The sequence below is a fragment of the Netta rufina genome (genome assembly GCF_964035555.1).
Source record: "Netta rufina genome assembly, chromosome: 8".
Lineage (NCBI taxonomy): Eukaryota > Metazoa > Chordata > Aves > Anseriformes > Anatidae > Netta > Netta rufina.
In genome coordinates this window covers 6,243,284-6,265,756 of record NC_140131.1, presented here as the reverse complement: position 1 = coordinate 6,265,756, position 22,473 = coordinate 6,243,284, and the positions used below count along the sequence as shown (strand labels likewise).

At 39.4% G+C, this 22,473-nt stretch overlaps 2 protein-coding genes across 2 annotated transcripts; one reads left to right on the top strand and one right to left on the bottom strand.

Annotated features, from left to right (window-relative positions):
• Positions 1 to 533: 533 nt before the first annotated feature.
• ORC1 (origin recognition complex subunit 1) lies at positions 534 to 17,248 on the bottom strand. Its single transcript, XM_084290921.1, has 17 exons — positions 17,165 to 17,248; positions 16,141 to 16,245; positions 15,604 to 15,731; positions 14,019 to 14,188; positions 13,155 to 13,530; positions 12,195 to 12,495; positions 10,816 to 10,920; positions 10,258 to 10,459; positions 8,556 to 8,662; positions 7,904 to 8,005; positions 7,246 to 7,417; positions 6,120 to 6,227; positions 5,208 to 5,357; positions 4,126 to 4,245; positions 2,766 to 2,932; positions 1,901 to 1,988; positions 534 to 874 (listed from the first exon to the last, which is right to left on the bottom strand). The coding sequence occupies exons 2-17, from the start codon at positions 16,227 to 16,229 to the stop codon at positions 680 to 682; spliced, it is 2,580 nt and encodes an 859-aa protein (XP_084147047.1). The 5' UTR covers positions 16,230 to 16,245; positions 17,165 to 17,248; the 3' UTR covers positions 534 to 679.
• A 152-nt stretch (positions 17,249 to 17,400) lies between these two features.
• Positions 17,401 to 21,528, top strand: PRPF38A (pre-mRNA processing factor 38A). The gene is made up of 10 exons (XM_084291348.1): positions 17,401 to 17,577; positions 17,661 to 17,820; positions 18,327 to 18,448; positions 18,951 to 19,036; positions 19,199 to 19,309; positions 19,732 to 19,844; positions 20,362 to 20,388; positions 20,466 to 20,563; positions 20,896 to 20,944; positions 21,191 to 21,528. Exons 1-10 carry the CDS (start codon positions 17,448 to 17,450, stop codon positions 21,231 to 21,233), a joined length of 939 nt encoding a protein of 312 aa, XP_084147474.1. The 5' UTR covers positions 17,401 to 17,447; the 3' UTR covers positions 21,234 to 21,528.
• Positions 21,529 to 22,473: the final 945 nt, after the last annotated feature.

Here is a 22,473-nt window from a genome sequence, read left to right as displayed (position 1 = left end):
AACTACCCCTCTTCAACAGATACCCAGGGTTTGGTAAACAGCTCAGTTATGGAGGCAGCTTTTAAACAGCCATGAATTACCTGAGGTTACTTCCTTAAAGCAATCCTCAATACCAAGGCAAGAGGGCAATCCAAACAAAGAAAAAGCAAACAATTGCTTAAATGACCAGTTTCTTATTTTTACTTTCCTAGTATCAAGCAGTTTCCTTTAGATAGCCAATTTAAATATCCAGTCTTGACTGCAAATAGAAAGTTCATTTTCATTCCAAAGTATAGTAAAAGTTTAGGCACATTTTAGTCATGTGTTTTATACTCTACAACATTCAATGAGGGAAATAAATACATCATAATGCCACAAATGACACTGCTGGTCTCAACAATAAAAAAGCTCCTTACTGATTAAGCTTGTTGGTAGTGATGCAAGTAATCAATTTATAAACCTCAGTTGAAAGGGGAACACTTACCAGCATATAAAAGTTTCCTTAAAACAGATAGTTTGATTTCAAATATTTAAAATGCTTCGAAGCACACTCTTTATTGTACAAAAGGTGCTTGGATACATCAAGCAAAAATATTTAGAAAAATACATTCCACTATTTCCATGTTATCAACACTTAAAAAATTAAAATACACAATATTTAAAACATTTATACAAATATAAAAATAAAATCTCTATTGCCTTATTCATCCTTGAGCGCATACATGACATCATCCTGGCTGATATTTAGTCGCACATGCATGTGAAGATACTTATTACTGGACTCCACCAGCAAGAGCCTGCAGGCACCAAGCCTTGAGCAAATCGACATGATATCCGACACCGTGGGGCTCTGCATGCCTTCCATTCTACACAATGATATGTGTTGATGATAGACCTATTAAAAAAAAAAAGAATATGTAATTCCTGCTAAACTCCTGCTGCAATATAGTAGGCCAAGGTGAAAAAGGTAAGTTTCCCTCCACATCTATGAAAAACTAGTTTCAGTCTGTTGTCTTAACAGACTGCACACACCCACAAACAGCTCAGAAGGGCACAATACACCTTTAAACACAGAAGAATTCACCTGTCACTGAATATGCAGACTAGAAAACCTCTACCAAGAATTGGCTTTTCTATTTAGAAAAAGCAGAACAAAACCCCTTTTGGTGTTAGAGAAAAACTAAGGAAGAAAGATAAAAGATCAGTCTAACAAAATATTCTTTGATGTTCAAGAATTGATTGCCCACTGCATCAGTGCGATCAACTGACACACATGTTCAGGAAGAAGGGACAGAAAACCTAATTGTAAGTCTTACTTACAAACCTGTAGAACCAGATACCGCTAACATTTTATGTAAATATACAGTTCTACATTATCATCATTAAGCATTAACATTTAGCTTCCATACTGTGAAACATGAAATGGACTCTGTACTTGACTCTGCTGGTGTATTTTATGGGCCTACTCAAAAAAATTGAAGCTATTAGTGATGTATCTGCCTCCATTGAGGAAGAGGAAGATGCAGAAATTGGAATTAACTTTGAGGTTTCCTCCCTCATCTATGTTACCTGGTATTTCCAGGTTATCATTTATTTCCTCCCTTATGAAATATGTTAGGTAAAGGCACACTATTTTCAGATGCAGACTAGAACATTACATGAGCCAGGCCACTGGTAATATTAACACAAGAGCAGGTGTTTCCAATGACAAGTATTTGGTCCCAATGAAAACAAGGGGTAACATCAATTATGCTTTACAGGTGGCCTGGACTACCATGTCCCAGTTTACCTTACTACATTTGTCTTCCATCAAATTCTAGAAATAAAAATCCCAGATATTTTAACGTTTATGCTTGACAGTTTTGACAGTGTTCCCCTTCCTTAAAAACAAACAAAAAAACAACGTGAAACACTAACATACCTGTTGAACTGTTGCCTCCTCAACTCCTGCCCTGCGAAACTCTGCTAAAATTGCTTTCAAAAAGATCTGTTCGTGCAATGAGGCATTCCTGAATATCCAAACAAAAGGGACAGAAGTTAGTCTGCCAAGTTAAGAACTCATGAATCCTTAGGAAGATGTCTGGAAGGGAAATTACCTGGTAACAATATTTAAACATAGGGCATTTTTCTATCTGAGAGGGGAAAAATGCAAGACATTCCACTTATGTCCACTACCCAGTATTACAGCTTGCAGCTCTGGCACCACAGAACACTGCGTTTCACTCCATCTTTTTCACTATCTATAGGAGACATTTCATTCCATACAGAATGTAAAGCTTAATGACTCAATGAAAATGCCATGCAAAGTTTGATCACTGTGTAATGCCACATATTTGTGTATGTGCTGTGCTGGCAGGACAAGTCTGTAGCTACTTTAATAATTACAACCCCCCTACTGAGAATGGGGGAACCCACACCAGACACCATACCTGTGCTGCAGTGTGTTATGGTCAATTTACATTTATTAATGACCTATTCACATTTTTCAGACCCAATGTACAAGAAGCAGGGAAATTTCAAAATCCCTGATTCAGACACTGATAGGCAAACATCCTGTACAACTTTCAACAAGCAATTTCTGTGTCTTGGTTTCCCATCTTTCATTCCTATTTTGTATCCCTCTTCTAGCTGTGCTGCGGGCTGTGTTTTTTAAATCATGCTCTAACAAAGCATGATGCATCACATACACCACTCAAAGGGGATAAAAGGGCAGACTGAAGGTTCTGTGGAAATCAGCAGTAAAAATGACACAAAAGCAAAGAAACACCTCTAAGAAATGTTTTTACCTGATCGCACTTATATATGGTGATGAAAACATTTCATCTATGGCTTCTGTTACGTGGGCCATCCTGACTATTTCAGGTGTATTCTTTTGGCTAGCAAACTCGCAGATCTCAGTGGCCCTTCTGCAGATATCAAGGCAACGCCTTGCGTCACCAGACAATGCTGCTACCTGAAAGTAAACATGACAGGCTTGTAGCAATATTTCCTATAAGTTGAGAAAAATATTTAGCAAGAATCAACAGACCAAAACAAACAAACAAAACTGGAGAGTATTGTTCATGTGGACTATGTCAAATAAATCCAGATTTGAAAAAACAAAACAGTCTTATTGATCAAAACCAAACAAAAGCAACCTCCCTACCCCGTCCTGATGTAGTAATCACAAATTTGAGACTCAACTTGGTGTTATAACCATGGAAGTCAAAGGTTTAAATAATAATCAGGAAATTCAATATGAACGGTTTAACTGAGCACCAAAAGTTTTCAGAAACATAAAATGGAGACAATCACAATCCATGTTCACGTAGAAAGAAGGTGAGAAACAACTCTGTTTTCCCATATATAATGGAATATTTTTTAGGAGTATAAGACTTCTTAAAATAGGTTTCAAAGAAACACCTGGGATAGTGAATTTAAACTTAGAAATGCCTGAAGAATATTGAGTATCCAGAATTTCTGAAACAAAATACTTCTTAAAATCCCGCTTATGGCTTACAATTTTTAATAGTTATGAATGTTCACTAGATATAGGGCTGGCCTGTTTTCCCCAGTAGAAACTCATGGCTTATGGAAGCCACAAAACCCTCCTGGAACCAAGAATGAAAAACCCTATAGAAAAATCTGATTACAAGTTGTTTGTGTAGACTTTCTGAAGAAAAGTTGTACTAGAAGGTTAGTCTGCAAATTCATCACTATTGTTCATAAAAAACAGTGTCCTTCATAACAAAAAGTTAATGCTGTTTACTTTGACCTATTTAAGGGAATTCTGTTTTTAATCGTAAAGCAGTGTTTTCCAGAAAACAGTTTGAGTATACTGTTTTGTAGATGGTCTAACATATCATTTTAATGCATTTTAACATATTCTAACGTAAGACATTGGATAATGCATACATCTCCCATTTGAAAAGCTACTGATCCCTAAAGCATTATTTTTTGTACAGAGTACATAGACTGAAAATAGAACATATTACACTGAGGCCTTAAACATCTTGAGAAAGAAAAAAAAATAACATAGGTATTTTTCAGCATGCCTGTATGCTATTATTTTTTTTTAGCCCAACTACTGTTATGAAGTTCTCCCTCAGTGACTCCCTGTACTCTTTACCTAGCACAACAATGCAAATCTGTTCTGTGTGCATTTACCTTTCTGGAAACTAGCTGAATCGCATCTTCTTCAAATGCCTTCACACTGTTCAGTCTAGATGAAATAATTTGCTGTAACTGTTTATAGGTGTATGGCTGGAAGGACATTCTGGTAAGGCCCTACAGAAAACAATAAAATACAGTAAGCACAACCTGTACAGTTAGTAGCTTTAATTTCTCTGGTGGGACCACTCTCTTTCACATCCTTCTCCTCCTAGCTTTGATAAGCTTTTATTATTTCTTCTGGTTCCTATTTGTGAAATAAAAGTGCACATCCATAAATACAACAGACTGAGTGAGGATCTGTGGTTGGACCACCTCCCCAGTAGGCCTGAGGAGCAAGTGCTGCTTGCTATTAGAATTCAAGTTTCTATTACAAAACAAATCAAAGCCACCCAGTCACAAGAATCTTTTCTAGACTCTCAGATCTTCAGCTAGTCTGCAGGTTTAGTGGGTGGGAGAACAATTCACAGTTACTGTGCAACTGTCTTTGAGTCACAGAAGGATGGAAGCACAGAGCACTGTTTTTGCAAATCACTTTTTATAGCAGTGTTGAAACGATGACCTAGGAAAATATATAAAACACATGTGTAGAGTGGTAAAGCATCCAATTTTCTGTCCACAGGTATCCAACAAAGAAAATCTACCAGCTGACAATGGAAAATGGATAAGTAATTAGGTGCCTCGAATGGAAAGGGAAAGAGGAAGGGAAAACAGAAGGAAATTTCTCTGAACTCCAGTGTAAGCAGCTTCACCATGAGGCATGGCATTTGATTATCCAAATACTAATATGTTTAAAGAGACATCTGCATTCTCTTTCTTAATTCATTCTTACAAGTACAGAGTATTCTTACACAGCATAACATCTGATTAGTGAGCTGGCTCCTGTACTTACTTTGCTAAGATTAATATGTTAATCATCTGCCCACTAGAGAGAAGAGGGCATTAAAAAAGCATTAACTTCTGTACATAGAAGTTCTATATAACCCACCCTATCTTTCTCCCATATTACTTTTGACTACATACAATATTTAATCGGTTCTCATTTTCTAGCATAGCAACAAAACTGTTAGAGGACATACCAGCCTGCTAGCTACTCTGTTCATCATTATTCTCTCTGGCAAGTCCATGGTGTTAGCAATGGCCAAGATGATTAACTTGGAGTGCTTTTGAGTTGGCCAGTCAAATAAGTTGTACATCACATTCTGTTTTCGGGTCCACAGAAGATCAAGCTGAGGAGAGAAAAAGGGAGAGAAAAAATTTGACTGAAAAAAGATGGCCTTGTATTTACAATACTCGCTGGGGGTGTGAGAGAGCTAGTTCTGCCACAGAACACTTCTTATGTGATACTGAACAAGCTGTCTCTGTTGTCTCCTTTATTCATCTATTAATAGGACTGCATTTTCTGAATTAGGGCTCTGATCTCTTGGAAAAGCACAGTCCCAATAGATGTTTCAACACTACTCATCGCAGTATTAAGCTGGAATTTTTAAACACTACTGTGACATTAATATTACATCTAACAAGATAAAAAGACCTTTCATGCAAGGACCTGAATCAGCTTACAGGAAAAACATAAATGCATATTTGCTTGTTACTGAATAAAGCACATCAAAAGTTTTGAAATCAGATATTTCATTGTGAATGTTCTCACTGGAGAAGGCAGTAGCTTCCTGACAAAACAGTGCTGAATTCTATGGTACTTAGGACTTCACAGAACCACACATTCCATGACTTAGACAAAAACAAAACAAAAAACAACATGAGAACCAAGGAAAGAACAACTTTGGCAGTAGGATGAGGATGCCTGCCTATTTACATTCAAGTTTTCAAATAAGACTAAGAGGAACTATTAGAGTGTCTTCTCTCCAAAGTCTACTTATTTTAGGCCATGTATGACATACTCTAAATACACACACTTTTTCCATCCTCCACAACCTTTTTTTTCCCCTTATGATACCATAGGAAAGAGAATGAAGGATTCCTCATCTCACCTCATCCACTATAAGCACTGTGGTCTTCCTCTTTGGTCCAGGAGTACAGAACAGCTTTGCCAACAGTGTTGCAGCATGGGTTGCTGTCACCTTCTGACCTGTCAGTAGCTGGACAAGGATTAAACAATGCTGCAAGGTTAAACTTCTGATTTCCAGGGTTTTGGTGTGATTCACTCTTATGTGATTACAACTTTTCTCTAACACTCAAGAACAACCATATGCTTGGTCACTCCCCACAGAATTATTGTTATTTTTAAGCGTGGCTCATGAAGACACTTAGCTCTACCAAAAACTGTCCATAAAAGAACAAAACCAAAAGAAAACAACTAAAAAAGCACACTTACTGTACCCAGGCATTTAACTTTCTCACTGTCCAGGCCTTTGTGTTGCTGTTCCCTTTATTATATGCTTTCCTAAGAAAGTGACGTAACTGCAGTAATGGGGCAGAAGTTTTTAAGGAAAGGGACTGGATGCTTCAAGAAACACATCATTTCATTTCCAGATCACTGGCCCAAAGGTAGTCTAGACTGCCAAAGGTCTTGGTGCAGTTACTCTCTAACTGGCATCTTAATCCATTCCTCAGAAGGGTAACTCAAACCTGTGTAAGTACTAGCCGTAGTCCCAGGTGATACGCTGCAGACTAGTTTGTCATAAACATTTGAAATACAGTATGGTTGCTAGAGATGGTTCTTCTTTCACTGGATTGCTATGACTGATTTACAGTTAAGACCATCTAAGTAATTACTCTGTTACACTGACTTTCAGAGTTGTCATCTCAGTAACTTTCTAAACATGTGTACAGAAAAAGCCGTCGAAGGGTAAATATTAAAAGAATCTAGTTTAGATTTATTATTATTTAAACCAGGGTAAATGTTATAAATCAGATTATTTCCCAGCCAATGTCCTTAGGCAGCTAGAAGCGAGACAGTTCACAAAGCTGGGCACAGCCTTAAACAAATCTTTTTTAACCTGCTCTCAGATAAAAGCATACTGTCTCTCAGAGAGACTACTTTAGAAGTATTGATTGTTAATTGTCTCAAATCCTGAAACACATCGAGGATCTGATGGTAAAGTATAGGACTTCCCTTGTTTCAAAGCAGGGAGCCATCAAAGAGGCTTTGCTTACCTCTAGTATCTGCACATAAGCTTGGTGAGGGTCAGTCAGCTTCATGCCATTGATCTCTATGAACTCAAATGCTGGGACATCATCATTTTCTGCAGCTTGCTGAAGACAACGAATCACTTCATGAACAGTTGCAGTTTTACCTGTTCCAGGCACTCCAGAAATATACATGCACCTGTAAAAGCAGAACACCTTTTTAGCAGTCTGAGCAAAATTGTGACAAGAAGATGGAATTCCTGGGCTCAGAGACCACCCTTGAATACTATTCACCTCTCTGTCACTTCACAAAATTCCCTGTATTTCAGTTAGTTTATATGCAAACAAGGGCATGCCACACATTGCAAGATCATGAGAATTTTTATAATTACTGAAGCAAATAATCTAAAATACTTTATAAATGCTAATTGATCTCTTAATTAAAAAAATACTTTCCCAGATGTTTAAAATTGACTAGGTATTTGTCTTAAATTTGAATCTGTAAAATAAAGGAGCCTATATTAGTTATATGCACAACCCACTCAAGTAGAAAAAAAAAAAAGTAGGAAAACCTCCACTAAGACCTTTATTTTAGTCAAACAAGGATATATTTTTAAATAAAAGCAGTGTAGATTGACTGCTGTTATGCCACAGGTAGAAGTTAAAGCCTCAGCAACAAACTTACCCTCCAGTACCATCCATAAGTTTGCTTTCCACAAAGTTATAGATATCCTGGAATTCTTCTTCACGACAGGGCAGAGATTCAGGGATAGCAGAAACATGCAGCCTTTTGACAAATAAATAAATTTAAAATTGGAAGTCCAAGAATTGCATTTTTCACAGTTCTTCCTGAAGGGCCAACTGGTGAAAAACAAAGAGCCACCTTCCACCCCCCTTTACAGTTGCATGTAGCTTTTCAAATCTGTCTTACATAGTCTGAACACCAATGTCAAGTATCCAAAAAGAAATAGACTAGTCTCTCTCTAGTTTTCAAGCTTTTAGAATAAGAAGGCTGAATGATCGTCTTTGTAAGCAACCAGCATTAAATACATGATAAAGATCTAGCTGTTGTAATTCACACAGAAAAATAAGTCAAGGTAGACTAGGGATAGAAAGGTACAATAGCTTAGAGTAAGGGGTGAAAAAGCTAAAACTCAGTTTGAAAGACACAATCAATCCTGTAGGCATTTTTTCCCCACTGTGTGAGGACTTAGAAAGGCACATTTTTACCCAATTTATTCGATCTTGTAAAAGTTGACATTTCCCTATTTCAGCACAGCCTACTGTTCTGCATACCTGAAACAAAACTATCATTTCTTCCCTTCAGCAAACATTACCTTAATCTGGCTTCTTCTAGCATACTAGCTGGTTTCTGTGCTGCGTGGCTGCGTCTGGGAATTTCAGGAGTTGCATTCCGGGGTGTCTTAGGCGTTCCTGGTAAAGACTGCAGAGAAAAATTAGAACCTCAAACAGATTTGCTAGATACAAGAATTTCTACTGGAGCCTGATCATTCATACAAGTTTCCAAAACGATACTGATGCATAATGACTACCTGGGGACATCGAAGAGGAAGACTAAAAGAGAAACAGTCCTTAAAAAGGAAATTACCACATAAGCCTCAGTCTTTTTCTTCCTTGAGGGGAAAAAAAGAAACTGGGAGGGGAATGGTGACACAGACAACTTTAAAATTCTTCAGCCAGTTAAAAGGTCAAGTTCTTTATATTCTTCTGAAGTCCTATGTTACAAAGTGGTCTGGATTTTAAGAAACAGCAAGCAAATAGAAACTGATCAATCTGAATTTCATTGTACAAAGAAAAAAGCCATGCAATATCTGAAATATTCTTCCTTATTGTGCTTACAGGTTCTAGTTATGCTAGGGCTTCTGCATTAGACATTTCATAAATAGAGAAGAAATTACCCATTGTCAGTATGAGCCTGAGTAAAGGTGCTGAAGAGTGTTAACAGGTCAAGCCTAAGATCCATCAAACCCGGAATCTCATCCCAGGGACGTCCATCCCCAGTGGCTGTGACACTACAAGACAATGCCAGCCATGCTATCTTTGGTGTGGCCATGAACCCTGTAGAGCACCCCTTCTGCATTGGCAGCATCAGCACATTGGGAAGCCTTCAAGAATCAGGACAGCACAAAGTTGGGTTTATGGCTTACTGCTGTATATAGAGATTGTGCTGAATAAAGACTACACAGAAAATGCACTAAAGTGTCTCTGTGTGCAGTTTACAGTAAGAGTCAAAATGTTGGCTATAAATGGATGCTTAGAGAACAGTAAGAACAGGACAGGAATAAATTTCAGCCTTCAGCTATTTTGACTTCACAGGATTCCAAGAAATGGATGTAGTTTCTTTAGTAACCACCCCCATGGATCATTCTTGGGTACTTCCATGGTCTCTCACTGAACCCAGTGAAACTTCTTACAGTAACAATATCCCTTGCCCAAGAGCTGCACAGGTCTAACTACTCACTGAATAATTAATTACTCTTGTTTTGATCACAATTCCTACTAGGTTTATTTGAGAGCTTGTATCTTATATTGGGAGAGAAAATAGTCAATTTCTGCTCAACCCTTCTGCCACTCATGATTTCAGAGACTTACCGTTATCTCTTCCCATATTGTCTCACTTTTAGGTTCACAGTTCACATACTGCTATCAATTGTTACCCATGTAGAATCAAATCCATCAATTTCATCACCTTTCCTGCCTTTCTCTTGATTTTTTTTTTTTTTTTTTTTGAGAATAAGGGCTGAGAATAGGGCATAAATCACTAGTCAGCTCCCAGCCTAATCCAACATTTTCTCTTAGACTGATGTTTTCTGATCAACGTTGTCACGACATTCATGATATGCAAGTACTGCATTTTCGTAACTGTGCTGAAGTTCATATGAATCAAGGTACTGTTTCATTCAAAACTACGGGATTCAGATACTAAACTTTGGTACAATCGTATTGAGCATTCCAACAACTGGCTTAGAAATAACAAAAACAACTTTTTAAAATGTCAACAGCTACAAGGACCCTTACAGTTTTCTTTGGGGTCTTGGCAGGAGTGTGAACTGAAGGCTTCCTTGAAGATTTTGGGACGCTGGATGTTCTGCTTGCTTTAGTTTTCTTTTCTGGCGAACAAAGCACATCGCTATCTTCTTCCTCGCTACTTGAAGAGTATGATCCATCTGAGCTAGACAGAAAATCCTCTTCCTGGTTTGATTCTATCATATTTAATAAGCTATAAAAAACAGAAATGGCATGAGTTTTTGAAAGACTACATGCAATTCTACTCACTACAGAGTTTCATTTGATACATTTTCAGCTTTTCCTGTAGTTGCCATAATCAGCAAGTCAACATGCTCTCCACTTGAGCTGTTAAGTTTTGCATAGCTACTTAATAAAGTGGTTTAAAGGAAGTCAGTTTTCTGATGAACACTGAGTCAGCTTAATGTTTCTGAATACAAGACATTTTTCACTCTGCAATTAAGCTTATTTCTGTAATCATTTGCATTTCAATATTATGCTATACAAACTCTCAAGGCTTCAGGCTATCAAAAGCAACCTGAACAAGATACCATGGAAGTGAAAATGTACCTGATTTGCTGCGCAATGAGAGCACTTGTCTTCTTTGCACATGCTCTACGAGAACGAGGGGTGAGTACAGGGCTCAGACTACCCAGCTTCTGAAGGCCATTTAAGCTGTAAAGAAAGAACAGAAAGCTATTTGTATTTCCTCTTTGCATCACCCTTGTAAAGATGGAGACAAGGCCTTTCAAACTTCAGGCACAGTTGTGTTGGAGTAACAGCCATTACAAACTTGTTACTTGTTATTGACTGGAAATGGCATGGATGCTGGCAGCATAGTTTGCCCTCACTGGCACTCGCTTTGACACATCTTTGTCCAGAAAAAAAAACAAATATTTACATTCATGGTCTACACTAGAAAGATTTCCTATTATAGAGTAAGTGCTCCTATGGCTGTTCTCCTTCAGAGTCAATTTTTCTATTTGAGTTTTGAGACTCCTCCACTGTCAGCTTAGGAACTTGATCCTTACTGTTGAAACATTTCACCATTATTGGTTTTCCTATTAGTAATTCATCTCATTATGTGTTTTTAACATATGCTTTAATTATTTGTAGACAAAAATAAAATCTGAGAACTGTCTACAAGTGCCACTGAAATGCTTTACCTTAAAAATTGAAATAGCAATAGTTTTTATGCTATATATAATAATTGACAGAAGGGGGCGAATCCCTCAAGTGTTGCATCCACAAATTTACTATTTGAAAGGAAGAACCTCACTGGTTTCTGGCTTCCTGCATTGTTTTATGTAAAGGTGTTTGATCCATTCTCCCCCTGGCCCAGCTTAATTCCATTTTTAAAGACTGAAGATATACTTACACGATAATTACACTTTGAGTTCTTTTCCAAACAGTAGTATGAAAGTATACACTTAATTATCACATGAACTCTTATGAGGCAATCACAGCTCTTCCTACAGTCTGGCACATCTCAGTAGTTGTCACAAATAAGGCACATCTGAGCTTGTACCACATACATACAGAGACTGCAGAGAAAGATTTTTATCCAGGTTGCTGAGTACAAACCTCAATGATCAGTTATATTTCAATTCTCTTTCATATCCCTTTCATCACCCTACCATTCCCAGTCCTCTCTCTGTTCTTCTAACTGGGAGCTGCTTGTGCCCAGTTTTAACATCAGCTCCTCTTACAACCTTCCCCAATCTTCCATTCACTTCCACTTAACACACTTGCTATAACTTCACCACAGCACGTTTGTAGCTATTGAGGCTATGCCCTATTCTCTCACTGATCTTAACAGACAACGTGTGGGACACAAAGGGACTTTGCCTGCTTTTCTCTCCAGAGCTCTTTCCTAAGTGTGCTATTTCTAAGTAGTTCTCTTAAAGATACTCCATACAAAAAATAATTACGAAAATGCTATCACTTACCACATAGTGTCATCTTTACTATTACGATTCTTGGCTTTTTCGTTAGATTTTTGGACGTTACTATAGTAGGGGGATAATCGTACTGTATCACTAAACCTCTGCTGGTGCTCTGAAGCATCACCCACTGAATTTGAGTCATCATCAGGACAAGGCATTTTTGGTGGTGAGCCTAGAATTCCAGTGAATTTTACTTTTCGTTTAGCAGCTGATGGTTCTAACGTTACTATAGAATCAAAGTCATCATCCAAAAGCTCCAAAACATCACAGTCCAGGAGCTTGCTTTGAGGAAATCTTGTGGGACCTAGGAATCAAGAGCAAAATGAACTTTTATCAGGCTGTAATGTGGATGGTTTCGTTAACTTTCAGAAGATGTAGTATGATTGGCTTGGTGGCTGTTGTTTAAATGAAAAGTGATGGCATTAAGCTTCAGGAACAAAGAAAATCTCACTGGAAGGCGTCCTTCTCCAAAGACGACAAAAAAGTACTACAGACTGATTTTTCCATTTCTAAACTCTCTCCATCACTTACAACTTTACTTAGGCTTCAGTTTGAATATAGTGTGTTACAAAAGGCCAAATGTGCTTACTCAGCCAGCCCAGTTACATTCTAATATACCATTAGCTAGAAGATTGAGGATATAAAAAAAAAAAAAATGGAGACATTACAATGTCAAATTAGTCTGACTGGTAGCATTTCAGAAAGCACACACATTAATTTAGACTTACCAGTTACAAATAAAACATTTGCAACAGTAATTCAACATAAGCAGTATAGTTGCTTGAAATAACAGACATATAAGAAGACAAAGAACTGCTAGCACCAAACACATGGGCTCATCCCAAAGCTTAGATAAAGTAGCTAAAAATACAGTATTGCCACTGTTTAGACTACCCAAAAATGAAGAGGCACAAAACATGCTACATTCAAAACCAAATGGACAGAAGATTGACATATACATACTGTTCAACTGTAGCTTCTTCCTTGCTGTTGGAGTTTTGGTGCCATTAGCCACTCTTTGTGAATGTCTCTCCTTAGACAGGGAAGACTTGGAAGCAGAATGTTTTGATTCTATTTCTACCTCAACATTTTTTGTTTTCATGACACTCCGAGCAACCTTCTTGGTCTCCTCTTTCATGGAGGAAATGATGTCCAAAGGAACAAACGAGTTCAAAGAGTTTGGGACGCCATCTCCTTTCTTGTTAGCTTCTTTCAGCTTAGAGAACGTGTCACTGGACAAAGCCTTAAAGCATTTCCCATCCCAGGACTGTTTCACATAGAAAATTTTTTCCTTGTTTAATGTAATGGGTAGTTCCTCCTTTGGATGTAGTGGTATTACCTACAAAAGGAGAAAATACCAACACACACATACCTTAACATTTCCTATTAATTTAGCATTCAACTATTTTCTATTTATATATTTTATTATTGGAACTCACAGAATCATAGAATTGTCTAGGTTGGAAGAGACCTCAAGATCATCGAGTCCAACCTCTGACCTAAAACTCATGCTATCTTTCATTACAGAAGGCAATGCTTTCAGTCTAGGTATACTTAGCCTAGCATAACTTTACTGTACTACAGGCCTCCCATCACATTTCTTTCCATGCAATCCTCTAAACAAGCTGGCTGCCAACAACCAAAGTCATGGGATGGAGGAAGGAACATTAACGATTTTGAACTCTCCTATACAATTGCTTTAACATACAAATACACATCACACGTTTGGTTTGGGAAGGAGTAAAGTAGATGCACTGTTCTGTTACACTTTCCAAATCGTTGTGGTTTCTTTCTTTCCTGTAGGTATAGATGTGCAGCCATACATACCAGAACACTTTCAATAATTGTCTCCACAGCTATATCATTGTCGTAGCCAGAAACCTGATCAAAAAATACTTCTTGGCAAGAAACCTCTCTTTTAAGCAGTTTCCGTTTATTCTGAGGTATCTCTGTAATATGAGAGAACCACTGCACAACTGCGTGTTTCTGCTGAGCGCCTGTAACAATGAAAAGAAACCAGTGAACACTCAGAATTTTGCTGCATCAGAAATAGTTATTACCTCAATGACTTCTGCAGAAATATTGGACAAGACACTTTACGTACATGTAATGAAAGGCAGTGTTCTTCCTTAAGAACTTTTAGTTTAGACAGGACCAAAAAAACAGGATGGAAAATATCACTGCTGTCTTTTTCCAGATGGTCAAGACAGAAGGAGAGAAATTGGCTCAAGTTCGCACAGAGTCAATACCAAAATTAGGAACCACCTTCAGGTCTCTGAAGTCTGAGTTGAGACTTTCAAGGCTTAAGGTACTACCTGCACAGAGTCTCAGAACACACAACACCTGCAGACCAACTAATCCACCAGCTCACTGTCACAAATTAAAAAGGTTCCTTATTTGCATGCATGTGTTCTAGCTGGACTCCACTAACTGAACGCAGTGACATAAAAGGAGAACTGAGAAATTTCAGAACATTTTTTGTAATTTCAGTGTTATTTTAGAAATAAACCAGGACCATTTGTTTGCTGCCTTAAAAATATAATCAGATAATCCTGCTGTGAAATATACAGAAGTCTGAATAAACAATATGAGCAGATTCAATGTGGATATATTTAAAAAAAAGCATTTTGAACATATTACAATTGAATATGCTCCTCTCTATATATTCAAAGATGAACTCTTTAATAAAACAAAGCTACATATCTTTACTTTGTCAAAAATGCAGAAATTAATGAAAAGAATGTTCAGTTATGCTACAATAAATGTGCATTAGTAAATATGTATCACTCCAGCTTATGTTTAAAAAAGTAAAGAATTCAAAAAAAATACAAAATATTACCACAGCCCAAAACAAACAAAAGGTGTTCAAAGAAATCAGATATAGCTAACGTATAGTTTCTTATTCAGCCAAACTTTGTGCTGCCTACCTGCCATGGTCCATTTGTTCATAACTCCCTCTATAAATAAGTAGTTCTACAGGGGACAGAAGTAATGAGCCCCATTTATTCAGCCTTGTACCTCACGTCCCTGGTGTCTAATAAGATGCAAGTACCAAGGCTGTAGCACTGTTGCTCTGTTTGAGTTTTCCAATCTCTAAATAAAGCATGAGCTCACACCGTCTTCCTCAAGGACCACTTCTTTTAAAGTAAACAACTAAGCAAAAGATTTTGCCTTTTAATGCCTTTCAACTCTGCTTTAACTCTCCAATTTAGCTGAAATTAGCCATTAGCCGCAAACATCTGGGGAGTATGTGCATATAGATGCAGTGATTACCAAAACCTAGTTTCCTTCATAACTTTGGCCAGTGATACTTTTAATGCCAGCTACATTTCCGTGATACAAGCGTCTTTAATTTAACGTTTCTCAGATAGAAGGTTTTTTTTTTTTTTTTTTTTTTTAAGTTATTTCTTACCATCTTCATATAAATCCAGGAGCTGTGCCACAAAAGGCCGATCTGCATTCTCCCCTTCTATTAAAACAAACTCTCCAAGCTGTATACATTTTTCTGTTCTGGTTCTTTCTGATTTTATAATGATCCCCCTAGAAAGTGACACACACATGCAGATTAGCAGGATTTCACATCCTTTATAATTCACATATCATTAAAACTGGTGATATGCCTGCCAGCCTTATAGCTAGTTATGGCCCAATTACAAAGGCTAAAATTCATTTTCCCTATTAAAAATCACATAGATTTTAAATAATAAATAGTAAGTTAACACTTACTCTCAAGTTTAATTAAATGCTTGTTTAAACATTATACAATTTACAAATCAAGAGCTTTACGACAACTTTTTGTTATTTCCATAAAGCGTTGTGACACAGTATGGCAAAACCACTACTCCTTAGTAATATTCCTCCTGCCACAGTAACCTAAATGATGTCAAAAATTTAAAGAAGCCTGCACCGTTCAAGTTCCCCTGAGAAACCAGAAATTAATGTTATTTACTTGTACTGCAAAGTCCTCAGTTTTCTGTCTGAGCTTGTGGGTTTTCCATACCAGGAGTAAATAATTTTGGTCTGCTGCCGGGTGTTCATGATTCCCAAGGAAAAGCTAAAACAAATAAACAAACATTTTTTATTTTTTATTTTTATTTTTAAAGAAAAGCAAAGAAAGACCCAAGATTGCTGGATTGCTAGAACTGAAATAAATTCTTCCAGTGAATATGAAGGAGCTGGCATAAATCGGTTGATCCACAGAAACCTACCATACCTGACACCTGCAGACACCACTCCCTCAAGGAAAGAGGAAAAAAGGAAAGTTTTTGGTAGCGCATTATCCTTTAACTCTGTGTTTTTTTGTTTTTGTTTTTTTTAAATCCAGCGTTTGATTAACACATCTGACAAACAAACGATTCCCTTGATATCAGCTTGCTCATTTGTTTACAGATCAAGTTACCAGGACTGATGCCTTCTGTTTCACCAGCTACCAAAACTCTCCCAAACACTGGAGGCTAAGATGCAGCATTACTGCCGTCTCCCCAAGCTCTATTTCCCCCATCTCCTTCTCTGAAGGCAGTTTCAGCTCCCAGCAGCACTGGGCTGTTCAATTGCCCGGCTGCGGCCCCTCAGCGCCCATCACCACAAGGCCCCCAGCCCGCCAAGGGCCATTTTATCGCTGCTTTTCACCCAGCTCCCTGAGGCCAGGCGGGTGAAACGGCGACGAACGTTTCGCTTTTGCTTTTTATTTTTCCTAAAGAAGAAATTTCCCTTTGGGAACGTGCCGCTTGCCTCAGGAAAACGCAAACCGACGACGGTTAAGGGCGCTCCCTCAGCGAGCCCCAGTCCCTCAGAGGGAACCCTACTCGCTGAGAGAGCCTTTCTCCATCAGCGAGGCCCCCGGTTCCCTCATGGGGAGCCCGCCCCCTGCTCCCTGAGCTCCGTGCTTTGGGAAGGGGCCGTAACGGCCGTATGGGATCGCCCCACAAAGCCCCCCACCCGCCCGCTCCCCTCAGGCCCGGGGCCGCGCTCACCGCTCCCCTCAGCGAGCCCCGCGCGCGCAGCGGTGGCGGCAGCAGCAGCGTGAGCTCCGCGGTGGAACTTCCCGCCAAAGCGCGCACGGGGAGGAGGGGGCGAGCGACGAAGGAGGAGGAGGAGCTCCGCCATATTTGTACCTGGCACCCGCCGCCCAACAGCGGCGCCGGAAAGGAGGCGCCTGCCCGAAAATAAGGTGAGGGAGTCGGAAGCGGAATCGGTCGCGGTCCGTGACGGAAGCGGGCAGCGGGAGGGAGCCGCCGCCGCCGGGCTGAGGCGGCCATGGCGAACCGGACCGTGAAGGACGCGCACAGCATCCACGGCACCAACCCGCAGTACCTGGTGGAGAAAATCATCCGCACCCGCATCTACGAGTCCAAGTACTGGAAGGAGGAGTGCTTCGGCCTCACCGGTACGGCGGGGCGGGCCTGGGGGCTCTGAGGGGCTGTGAGGAGCCGCCCCTCGCCCCCTGACGGGCTGTTTTTCCCCTCACAGCCGAGCTGGTGGTGGACAAGGCCATGGAGCTGAAGTACGTGGGGGGCGTCTACGGCGGGAACATCAAGCCCACGCCATTCCTGTGCCTGACGCTGAAGATGCTGCAGATCCAGCCCGAGAAGGACATCATCGTGGAGTTCATCAAAAACGAGGACTTCAAGTAAGCCTGTGCACGCTCTCGTGGTGGTTTTCTATTTGTAACTTCTTGTAATGAATAAAACGCGGCTGTCCCAAACAGCCAGAGAAACCCCAGACAAGGTTTAGCTTTCTCTTGTGTGTGGTAAAATTCTTCCTAGTCCATGGCCTTCATCTTGCTTTTGAAGAGCTTGTTTTCTGTGTCGTGTAGGTTGTTGACATTGCTCACCTTTATGGTGTGTGCTGTCTGTGCTAAGGCATTTCTGGCTGAAGTACGCATAACAAGGTGCATTAACGCAGCCGGACTCAGCTACTTTCTCTTTCCCTAATCACTGGGACTGATAAGCAACTCCTGCATGCATAAACAACCTGCACAGAGTACATGTATCTGCTTGAGTACTTGAAGGAGAAATCTATGATAGTGTACTGGTTTTCCTCAGAGGTCTCTGAGAAATTTCTCTCAGAAATTCCTTTTACCCAAACTGCTAACTGTGCAAACAATGTAAATAAGTGGAATGGTTTGCCTTTTAGGTACGTCCGAATGCTCGGTGCGTTGTACATGAGGCTGACAGGCACAGCTATTGACTGCTACAAGTATCTTGAACCGCTCTACAATGATTATCGAAAAATAAAAAGTCAGAACAGAAATGGGGGTAAGCAGCCTTATGCTGTTATGATTTCTCGATGCCTCATAGATGACCTCTTGTTAGAAAAATGTAACGTGATAAGGTTAAATATTCTCTTTTAGTAATACAGCTTAAAATCGGGAAAAACATTTTTCCCCGTGTTCATTCTTTCCCCAGTGTTCATTCTTTGGCTAGTTTGTTGCTGATCTTCTCGATGTGTACAAACAACTGCCTTGCTTATTTTGCTTTCTTCACGTGCTTGTGTTTTCTGTTGGACACTGAAACTCAGTTCCACAAATACCAGAAACACCACTCATGTGAGCCCTGAGCACTACTAGTCCTAGTATATCCTATGCATTGTTTCCCATTTCTGCAAGACAGATCTAATGATTTCCCTTATCATGATTTTAAAACTGTTATATGTACAGCACCCTCAATGAAGTTGAGGCTCATATACATTGAGGGTGCGTTTCATCTTTATCAGCTAGCATTAATCTTGTCTTTTAAATTCTTCTTTCTCCCCCGCTAGAATTTGAGTTGATGCACGTGGATGAATTTATTGATGAACTACTCCATGAGGAACGTGTCTGTGATATCATTCTGCCTCGATTACAGGTTCGGAAAAGTGGATGGTCTAATTGCATCAGATCTAGTAGCTACTGGCTTGTTGCTTGAAGCTGTGATTCAGGCCCTTAGGGCATGTACAACGGGCACATCAGATGCCTCCTTAGGTGTTTGTTCTTGAGCTATGTAAGATAAAGCCGTAATTTCTTCTAGAAACGGTATGTTCTGGAAGAAGCTGAGCAACTCGAGCCTCGTGTTAGTGCTTTGGAAGAAGATATGGATGATGTAGAATCTAGCGAGGAGGAAGAGGAAGAAGACGAAAAGGTTAGTGACCTATTTGCAGAGGGATTGTTTAAACTGGTGCTTGGATGGATCACCCCAGGCTTTGTGGCCTATGAGAAATGTTTGAGGGGAAGCCTCAGAAGGCTGTTTACAGCTCTTACCTCTTCCCTTGATGGATTTTTATATAAGCTGCCACTGAGAATATTTTAGACTCTAAGGTGCTTTGTCAAGCTTTCCTGTCTGCTGAAACTCACAGATCTGGATCTGTTCTGTGCTACCTAAATATGTTCATGTCAGTTGTCTTATGTACATAGGGGAGAAGGTGATGATGAAAGTTATGGTGATGATCATAGTCAGTTATGAACAATAAATAAACGAAGTACAGCAGAAGTCCTTCATGAATTAAAAAAAAATAAAAAAAATGAAACAACAGTTACAGAAATACTTTTCCCCACTGTTACCAGCTGGAGCGAGCACCCTCTCCTGACCACCGCAGAAGAGGCTACAGGGACCTTGATAAACCTCGCAGATCTCCAGCCGTGCGATACAGGCGGAGCCGGAGCAGGTCTCCACGAAGGTGACGCATGGCTCTTTAAGCAATACTTTTACCTAGAATGCTGCAGAGCATGAAGCATGAAAGTGAAGGTGACAATTCAGCAGAATTTCCTACACCTAATTCCTTTAGTCACATCCTAAAGTAAGGAGTTACAGTGCACAGCTGCAGTCAACATTTGTCTGTACCTTTCCCTTGTCCTTCAGTAACTCTTGAACTTGCTGGCCAATGTCAGCTAGATCTAACAATAGAATGAAGACACTAAAGGGAACCAAGTGCTTGTTTACATGTAAGCCAAAGGTTGGAGAGAAAATCCAATTATTCTTGCTGGTAGGAGCCAGAAAAAATCGTGACTTAACTCTTCAGCTCACTGTATGGGCCAGACCAGAAGCATGCACTGCCTCTCGTGCATTGGGCCAAACAAACACTAGGAATATGGGAAGGTGCAAGGGAAGCTGTGGTAGTGTTGCCGGGGAATGCAGGAAATGAAACTGCTGGTTCTGTTTCTTCTTTAATGACCCTCTTTCTCCCCCCACTACAGGCGAAGCCGCTCTCCAAAGAGAAGAAGGTATTACTTTATTCTATTATTTATTTTTAGTGTGTGTGTTTTTAGTATGGCTATCTTATGAGATTCTTTTCTCTCAGTCCATCACCACGCCGGGAGAGACATCGCAGCAAAAGCCCGAGACGACACCGGAGCAGATCCAGGGAGAGGCGCCACAGATCAAGATCTAAATCTCCAGGTATTTCTGTAGTTTACACGTTAAGTGTTGCATGTCTTTATCAGCAGAATATCCACTGCAAGAAAAATCTGTGTCATGGTATCAAGAAGCTAGCTTATAAGGTAGATTAACCGCCTAAAGTGATTAGTTATATGAAAGCATTGCTGGAGAACTCCTTCAATACATACCAAATTGCCTTGAGTGCATTTTTCAGGTATTTGACTGCCTAACTAAAGCTAGAGTTCTGCTATTATCTACAATACTGTCACCAGAAGCAGATTGCATTGACAAAACAAAAGAATTCCAGGGTCTATGGAAGTAATCATTACTTTTTTTTTTTTTTATTCTTACAGGGCACCACCGTAGTCACAGACACAGAAGTCATTCCAAATCCCCTGAAAGGTAGTATTTCTTGGTGTATTTCTTAAGAATGGCTTTACAGTTGTAGGTAGTCTTACAAGTGTCATTGAATCTTGGGAACTGAAGATCTTCTTACAGTGTTAAAGTATTTCATGGGGTACCTCCTCCTGTGTTAATACTGAAGTCATTATCCATATTTGACTGCAGAAAACGCTGAACCACTATAGATCATGTTGATTTTATGACAAAGCACTAATCATTGTTTTACATAACTGTTTTCTGTTTCAGATCTAAGAAAAGCCACAAGAAGAGTCGCCGAGGGAATGAATAATGGTAACTCCAGCAATCTGGGGACCTGGAAGTATGGTCTAATACTGTCCTATCCGCTTTACGGGACAGCTGAATATGTACTGGCTGCTTTAGCAGCTCATTTCTTTAGTCCATCTCCTCTTGTATAAGTGTTTTTGTTTCTTTGTTTTTTAACTAAAAGAAAGCTAAAGATCCTCTTTAGGTAGTTACTTTCTTACTCTTGTGATAGAAGTTGAGGATTGTTTTTAAAGTGTTTTTCTCAAGGCCTGTAAAAGTCAGTGAAGAGCAATAATAAAAGGGAAGCTGTCTTTAAAGGAGTCTTCTGGTTTCTTTTGTAATACTTCTACATTTCTAATTGAAGCTGGCTTTACTTTCAAATCAAGGTAATGTTTTGACTAACAGCTGCTGCATTAAATTACTAAAGTTAGAATGTGTTTAGGTCGAACAGTGAAGAACTATTAGCCTAAAATATAGTAACCCTCTATTACAGAAAAGGAAGTGATGCTATGAAAATCCAGTATGCTTACTAAAAGCCGAAGGTAACTTAAATCTGCTCTTTAACACAGAGCTGTCACTTGCTCCTTTGTACAAATCATCCGTAAGTCTAATGATACACTTCTGATACCAGTATCAGACAGTTCAAAAGTGTCAAGTAGAAAAAAAAAGTTTTTACCTGAAAAGCATTGTTAACAAGTACAGTTAGAGACAGTAAACTACTACTTTGAACAGAGTATTTATGGCCTACCTGTGTCACTCTCCCACAATAGCTCAGCTCTAGCATCCCTCAACATTAGCATTCAGTGAAACCCTGTTTTTCAAATGAAAAATATTCAAGTTCTTATTCAAGTTACGGTTCTTAGTACATTTAATGACATATGGCAGGAACACAGTTGTGCTAAGTCCAGTTTGTATCACCCCTTTATTCGTAATCTTACTTCAGGAGCGTGGGCAGCCAGTTTTATCACCTGAATGCTACATAAACATCCCAACTTGCCTATCTTATTTTTTCCACATACTGCCAAATGAGTGTTGACAACACAAAGTAGTAAGCCAAATTAATTTATGGAAGGTCCATTTTAGAGTTACCTCGTTGTACAGCTTTTTTTTAAGATAATTTTCATATTAGTTTAGAAAGGGTATAAACAGAAGAGGTGTACATTTCCCTCAGATCAAGTATTCTACAAGAAAGACAAGCCTGCAAACGGTACAGGGAAAAACACGCACTGATTGTATGTCTCATTTTAAATGAGATGAAAGATGAC

What these genes read in the sequence shown, in the direction of transcription:
- ORC1 (XM_084290921.1), bottom strand. Translation starts at nt 16,229, where the DNA reads ATGAACACCCGGCAGCAGACCAAAATTATTTACTCCTGGTATGGAAAA. An exon ending in GAAGAAGCTACAGTTGAACA is followed by an intron (nt 12,496 to 13,154) that starts GTATGTATATGT and finishes CTTGATTCCTAG; the next exon opens with GTCCCACAAGATTTCCTCAA. An exon ending in CTCATTGCGCAGCAAATCAG is followed by an intron (nt 10,460 to 10,815) that starts GTACATTTTCAC and finishes TGTTTTTTATAG; the next exon opens with CTTATTAAATATGATAGAAT.
- PRPF38A (XM_084291348.1), top strand. Translation starts at nt 17,448, where the DNA reads ATGGCGAACCGGACCGTGAAGGACGCGCACAGCATCCACGGCACCAAC. An exon ending in GGAGTGCTTCGGCCTCACCG is followed by an intron (nt 17,578 to 17,660) that starts GTACGGCGGGGC and finishes TTCCCCTCACAG; the next exon opens with CCGAGCTGGTGGTGGACAAG. An exon ending in AAGTCAGAACAGAAATGGGG is followed by an intron (nt 18,449 to 18,950) that starts GTAAGCAGCCTT and finishes CTCCCCCGCTAG; the next exon opens with AATTTGAGTTGATGCACGTG.